At 37.0% G+C, this 7,909-nt stretch overlaps 1 protein-coding gene across 2 annotated transcripts in view; it reads left to right on the forward strand.

Annotated features, from left to right (window-relative positions):
- Positions 1-7,705, forward strand: part of Cltrn (collectrin, amino acid transport regulator) — a 65,895-nt gene extending 58,190 nt beyond the window's left edge. For both annotated transcript variants that reach the window (XM_087193705.1, XM_004866110.3), the window contains one exon: positions 6,886-7,705. In XM_087193705.1, the coding sequence (XP_087049831.1) occupies positions 6,886-7,042 (157 nt within the window). In that variant the 3' untranslated portion in view covers positions 7,043-7,705. The remainder of the gene's footprint in view (positions 1-6,885) is intronic.
- Positions 7,706-7,909: the final 204 nt, after the last annotated feature.

The following is a 7,909-nucleotide window of genomic DNA, read 5'->3' on the forward strand; positions in this document are numbered from 1 at the left end:
CCTCTTCCCTAACTCCTGGCAGCCACAATTCTACTCTCTCTGGTTCCATGAGTTTGACTTTTCTTAGATTCCATATGTAAGTGAAGATCGTGTGGTTATTTGTCATTCTGTGTCTGGTTTATTTTACTAAGCATAACATCCTCCAGTTTCATAAATGTTTCAAACGACATGATTTCTTTTTTCATGTCTGATTTCATTTTATGTGTATATTACATTTTCTTCATCCATTAATCAATCAAACCACTGATGGATAGTCAGGTTTATTCCACACTTTGGCTATTGTGAATAATGCTGCAGTGAAGACGGGAGTACAGCTATCTCTTTGGCATACTGGTTTCAATCCCTTTTGCTATATACCCAGAAGTGCAACTGATAGGTCACATGGTAGTTCTATTTTTAATCTTTTGAGGAACTTCCGTACTGACTTCCATAGTGGCTGTACAAATTTACATTCTCCCAACAATGTACCGACATTCTCTTTTCTCCACATCCTGGCCAACTCTTGCTATCTTCCCTCTTTGATAATAGCTACTCTAACATGTGCAAGGTTGATATCTCATTGTGGTATTGATTTGCATTTCACTGATGATTAGTAATGTTGAGCATTTTTCCATATCCCTGCTGGCCACTTGTTGTCTTTTAAAAATTGTGTATTCAGGGTCATTTGCCTATTTTAAAATTGGATTATTTGGTTTTTTACTATTGAGCTGAGTTCTTTGTGTATTTTGAGTATTGACACCCTAACAGAGGTATGGTTTGCAGATCTTTTCTCTCATTCCACAGGCTGTTTCTTCACGGTATTGATTGTTTCCTTTGTTGTGCAGATGCTTTTTAGTTTGGGGTTATGGCCAAAATCTCATTGGCCAGACCAGTGTCACAGAGCTTTTCCCCTGTAGTTGTTTTATAGTTTCACCACTCACATTGAGTTTTTAATCCATTTTGTGCTGATTTTTCAATTGGGCATGAGATTGTGGCCCTGCTGTATTCTGCATTTTGGATATTTGCCTTCCCTAAGAGTGTTTATTAAAGATACTGCTCTTTCCCCATTGTGTCTTGTTGGAACCTTTATTGAAGACCAGTTGACCACAAGTGTGTGGATTTGTTTCTGTGCTTGCTATTCTGTTCCTTTGCTCTGTGTCTATTTTGATGCCTCTACCATACTGAATAAGCACATATCTTAAAATGGGAGTGATCCTACAGTGTGTCCGGGTCACTATAATAGTGGTGAACTGATTAATCAGTTCTCTAAAAATATACCTTGATTTGTAGCATTTACCAGTTACCTATCACGGCTGAAAAATTGTAAATATTTAACAAGCAGCCCTGTTAAGCCTTTACTAGCTAGCTCAGCACACCATTATGAGTGCTACCTCTTTGTGAAATAATTTGAGGAGGTTGTTTCTTTAGCAACATCTGGTTGAAAATAGCAGTTCCTGGAAAGGAGAGGGTTTTTTTGGAAGGAAAAGAGTTGGAAAAGTGATTCTATTTCTTTTTATTCCTGAGCTACAACTAGGGAGCTGGACAGGTGGGCAGGCATGGGACCAAATGCATATGCTCATAACAAAGCCTGGGGGTCTGTATGTCCCAGCTCAGAAGTAGTCTTCTTAGTTATCCAGCCAGCTTTATGGTGACAGTGATGGAGATGGTGGTGAGGATGATGAAGTTGATGTGACGTATGTTTTGACAGAAAGAGCATTTGACCAAGGCTCTTAGTTTTGAGTTCCAGGCACAGGCACTGGCATTTATTAGCTGAGTGACCTTAAGCAGGTCACATATGGAAAATAATATTTTCTCAAATAGCTATTATGATGAGAAGACAAAAATAAAAATACACACAAGTGCTTATACACTGGAAAGTGCGGCATCAATGTAAGTTACTAGCTTAGCTATAAAAAGCAGTTACACAGTGATAATTTTATATAACCTGGCACTTTGTGGTATATAAGAGAGTCACAGACACATCGCACTTTCAGACTTGGATGTATATGGGGGAATTGATTCATGAACCCTGTATATAATAAATAGACTACTCCAGTGTTAGACCTTAGTTGGGTCTAAGATCGCAACTGGGTCTTAGGACAGTATCTTACCAGTTATCTAAATACAACCCTCCAGAAACCAAAGCCCAGAGAGGCACTATTTTATTTCTTTATTGACCATTCATTCTATGATACGAGCTATAGTACACATCATAGAAGAGACAAACAGATAACATGGATGGTCTTTGCCTACATGGAGATTATAATCTTGGAGTTGGTAACAAAGCCAGGCCAAGGACTTAGGACAAAGGACTCTAGCCAGCATTCACAGCTGAGCAGAGTCCTTAGTAAATTTGTTTGATTTGGGTCTAGTTATACTTCTGTTCCCATAAGGTCACTAGTAGATAAAAGTACATTTGACTTTCCACAAATCTGGCTTTTCATACAAGGTGATGGGGTTCAGTCAACATTTTCATATGTTATGACTTCACATTCTTATGAAGTCTTAATTGAATGAATTAATTGTATTAAAATAAAAGTGAGATAAAATGAGAAAAGTCAGACTAATTCTTTCCTTTTGCTGTGTTTAAATATACATACCCAAAAGGAAGCTAACATGTGTTTCGGGGAGACTAAAATAGAATTCTAGGTCAGCTTCTTTCACTAATCTTGTTCCATTCTGAAAGACTAGTGGCTCTCCATATTTGAAACCTAGTTTCTTCATATGAAAAACAGATAATAATAAAACCTGCATAATGTTGGAGTGAGAATTAAATGAGATGATGTATACAATGTGTCCACTCTGATTTCTGCCATGTAATAGATACTTATCATTGTCATTATTGCTATTACATGGCAGATGGAAAACAATTTGCCCATGGTTACATGGTTAGAAAGAGGTGGTACCAGGATTTAAAACCAAACAGACTCGATCCCAGAGCCTGTCAGTCTCCTTGATGCTCACTCCAATCACCCTAGTAACATTGATGTTTCCCCCTGGAATTATCTAGTCTGATTATGAGGACAGTCCCAATTCCCCAAGAATTCTATCTTGTTTGAAAATTACATTTATCTGTCCTTTATTGTTCTTCTGAGTATTCTTAGACCTTAGCTCTTTGGCCCTATTTTGCTTAAAAGGACCCTGAAATATTTTTTATGTTTTTTTTCTCCATCACTTTGTCTCAGAACAGAGCAAATCCTGTCCCTTTACACCTCCAACTCTGAAGGCCACTGGAGACTTCTTTTGTCCTCCTCTATTGCCCTTCTTCTCTTTGGATTTATGAGAGATACCTGCTTTGAAGGCTCCTAGGAGGTAGTTTCGTCACAGGTTTTTCATCCTCTTCCTGAACCACCTCATGTTGTGGGTGGCAGAAGTCATTAACACTCAGTTTTATTTTTCAGGCAAAAGAACTCATGTTTTTAGCAGAACATCAAATCAGAATGATCTAGAAAAACAGTTAAGTTTTATTATTCTTAGAGCAATGTGCAGGCAGTGAATCAGTTTATTACAGCACATGCTATGAAATGTGACAAAGTGCTCTATTACTGTTAGATAACCTTTGAGCTTCTTATCACGTCTACCAGCCAGCAAGTTACTGACATTGCAGTTAGCGAAGCCCAGCAATGCCAAGACTCTGAACAGCTGGATCTAAGGTCAAAAAAATGATCTGTACCTAATTTACTACTGACACAGCTCAATGTGATACATTTCCACAGAGATATCCCTTAGATTCTTCTTGTTTGCAAAATGTCCCTTTTTCTAAAGAGGAGAAACCTTTCCTTGTCTGTTTGCATTTTCTGTTTTAGTTTTTCTGCATTAATTGTGATGCCTGATAGGTTCTTTTTCCTTTGAGGCTGAGGAGGGGAAGGTGAAATACCTGGCATTGATCTGCACATGTCCACTCCCTGCCATTTTTCTTCTAACTCCATAAAAATATCTTTTACTGAAGAAACTGGTAAATAGACACTGGCAATCCATTGCCAGATACTTCAGAATGTCCCATTCAGTATGATTTTTGTAACGTGGATTTCATACTCACACACACAAATTTCAGGGTAGGATTTGATCATTTAAAATCCATTTATTGTTAATGACAAATTATTAACTCCAAGCCCATTAAGGAATGATTTGGGGGTAATTTGCAGGAGCAGACATTTTTGGATGATAATTTATAAACATACATTTCCTACCCGAGTTTCATTCCTGTGAAATGTCACTCCTCTCTTTTAGAAAGCATTAAAATGAAGAGAGGAAAAATAAGTAAATTTGCAGTTTTCCCCTTTCATTGAGTCCTTTCCTTTAGGAGAAAGACTTCATCTCTTCCATACGGTAAGCACTCAAAGCTGTTGTTAATGAATGCTGAATACTCTGAACAGAAGTGATATGACTGATGGTTTCTTTCTGGAGGACCTGGAAAGTGGCAGTACTTCTGTCCACTAGAGGAGGGATAAGATGTTCTAATCTTCCAGCAGGAGGCTGGAGGACTTTCTCATCACATTAAACTCTAATATATCCAACCCGGCTTGGTCCCTGATTGCTGCTGTTTGGAATGGCCAGTGAAGTGTCTTCACCCTAACAATGGGAAAGAAAACACAACCACCTTTCTTTTCCTAGGTCTCTGGGACCACAACTCCCAACTTCCAACCCAGCATTAGCCAAAAGTTTTATAAATTAATATTTAAAACCTCAATTTAGTGATTGTCTGTAGTGTTGCTTGTGCAAGTTGATGTTGGCAATCTACCATGCCAAAATACTTTTAATTGATTTCATCACAACCTACAGTATTAGAATTCTACTTTACTTTTCTTTATGAACTTCAACTCCTTAAAATTATATAATAAAGCATCACCAAATTTTGGTAAAATCCATGCTAACTAAATCCTAATTCCTAAGGCATGAAAATGAATCTTTTATTCCTCCATTAAAAAATACAAGAAATAAAAGAAATTTCATTGGAATAATCGTTGAGTAACTTTGCCTTGTTAGTCAACCCGCCCATCCATCCATCCATCCGATTGACCATCCATCCATCTTATATCCATTCAGATAGCCATCCATCTAATAATTTGATATTCAGACAGCCATTGGTCTTTATTCACTGACTCATCCACCAAGTTGAGTGCCTATTCTGGGCTAAGTCCAAGTCAGTTGTTCTACAAAATATCTTTAAATTTGGATTTTTCTGATTTGTTTCTCATTATGATACTCAGGTAAAAATAATTGAGGGGAAGGGCAAGAATACAGAAAAAATAAATGTCTAGGATCTTTTCAGTGTATTACACATGGAGGGACTTGTCAGTTTGTCTGATCGTTGATGTATTCACCAGATTTCCCTGTTGGCAAAATGCAAGTGCCTTTTTGTAATTAGTACAGTATATTGCTTGTGGGGGTGATGTTTTGTGACCATGTGATTGTCCTGTTCCTCAATCATCTCTCATTCTATGGTTTAGTATCCATTTATAAGCCTCGTCAGAATTAATTATTATCGCAGTAGTGATTTTTCAGTTTCTGTTATCCTTTCCACATTAGTTGCATTCTTCTGTAAAGAAGAGCTTTCTCTTTTGTGCTGTTCCTTCTATTGTATTCTTTTTTTTTTTTTTTTGGTACCGGGGATCGAACTCAGTCCTTGTGCTTGTGGAACAGGCAAAGAAACCACTGAGCTAAATCGGCCCTCTTCTATTGTATTTTTTAAAGCACATTAAAACTGCCTGTCTTGTAGGACGAACAGGAAATTCCATCTTGATCATAATGAGCCATCTTCACCACCTCCTTGCCAGTCAGAGACTCATCAAGGTCCTAAGGTACCCCCACAGTGCTGGGAGTCCACTCTGATCACCACAGCCATGCCCAACATCCTCACTAGAGGATCCCTTCATATCTGGGTCTTTGGAGGCTCACAGATTCCTGGTACAAGAGAATCCTTTGCAAGACTGGAGTCTCATGCCTAATATCCTGTGTCCATGGTGGTACCACAGAGTGGTGTCACAGCATTCAAGTTTCAGTGAAACCCTTTCTCCCTCTGGTTACCTGGAGCCAGTCACCTCTCTTCTTTTCCATACCCCATAACAGTAAACATTATTGGCTCAGTGTCTTGGTCTTTCACAACAGACAGGAAAAGCTTTCAATTTGAGGTCATATCCTTCCACGCTGCAAGGAATTTAAAAATCTGGTTAACACTTGGGTTGGAGTAGCATGGTCTACAAAGGGTCAAAGTGTGAGAAATTAAAAAATTTATCCTGTCATGTAGAATTTTTCAGAATGACTTGGATGGAATTGCAGCTGTGGGCTGTAATATAATTAGGAAAATATGTTCTGGGTCCCCCAAACCGGACTTATAGATTAACAACAATTTTGTAATGATTAGAGCCAGTTGGTGACATGTACAACTTATTTATTTATTTACTTTTTGGTACTGGGGATCGAACTCAGGACCTTGGGCTTGCGAGGCAGGTGGTGGAACCACTGAGCTAAATCCCCAGCCTGATATCTACAACTTATAACAATTACTTTTTATGAAGTAATGTGAGTTTACTTCTGAATGTCTCATTTCAATTTAATTTTCACTCAAGATTTGTGTTGATTTGTCAAAACCTATCTGACAACTTTATTGTTTTTTAAAAAATTGTGTTTTTATTAAGTTCTCTTAGACCTAAATTTTTAAACTAGCCAATGTATCATACATTTTCCTCACATCCCTTCAAGAAATTTGTCTATGTGAATGTGTATGTGTATATGTTTGTGCTCACACATATTAATTCATATTATATATATATATAATATATATATATATAGTGTACTAAATGAGACCACTTGTTCCAATCTATGTTCTCCATGTCTTTACAGAAGACCTTACTCAGCCATTCTTTCTTCTCCTAGACCTCAATCACTCTGTTTATGTGCTTTTAGGAAGAACAAAGAATCATCAGAAGTGGATGACACAGAGGACAAGTTTGAAAACATGGCCACAATTGCAAACAGCATCCTTTGTGATTCCCTGGACATGAAAGGAGGGCTTGTTAACGATGTCTTCATGACGGAGGATGAGAGGCTCACCCCTCTTTGAGGGGCTGCTGTTCTGCTTCTCCAAGAAACTTAACACTTATTTCTGTGCTACTGCTAAGCATCCCAAAATACTAAGGGCAGGTTATATATTTTATTTCACCATTCTTTTTTGGAAGAAACATTGAATGTTCTTGTAAGTGATAAGTAATCAATTATACCCATAAAGAGCACTGAAATTGTAAGGTGTTGACTATTCAGAATATTCAAATGTATTTTCTCTTACAACACAATGTGTAAATGTAGTCATGTGGTGCTTGTAGTTATTGATTTAAGCATTTCTAGAAACAAAGCCAGAAATATATATAATACACATAATATACATTATATATATCACACTTTGAAAATGTAAAGGAAATAATTTTCCCAGTGGAGAATACCTATAACATGGTATAGCAATCATCGAAAATGGGACCTTTCTGAATCTTGTTGATATTGCTCTCTATATGACTAGGTAAGCAAAAGCAAAAGTAAACAGTTTTAAATGACATGGACAAAAATGTGAATGTTGACTTATAGGGTGGAATTTTGTTCTGTTATCATGGCAACAGTTTCTTATATATCTTCTGAATACCAGTCTCTAATAGGGTAATTCTATTCATTGACTATTTCTGCAATTTGTTAAAGTCCAATTTATGCTAACTTAATAAAGCAGTAATCTCCTCTTTCTGATTGTGTGGCTGATTATATTCTGAGAGTTATTTTCACACTGTGGAACATAGTGAGTCTTATTTTTATTAGTTATGCGTAATTGTTATTTTTGTTGTCTGTACTCTTACTTGAAGACACCTTGTAGGTTTTGGGTTTGACTTTTTTCAATTTAAATTTACTTTTTTTTTACCTGGCACATAAAACATAAAAACTATATATG

Source organism: Heterocephalus glaber, unplaced genomic scaffold (assembly GCF_053883595.1).
Source record: "Heterocephalus glaber isolate CG9 unplaced genomic scaffold, H.glaber_assembly_v1.0 deba00001594, whole genome shotgun sequence".
Lineage (NCBI taxonomy): Eukaryota > Metazoa > Chordata > Mammalia > Rodentia > Bathyergidae > Heterocephalus > Heterocephalus glaber.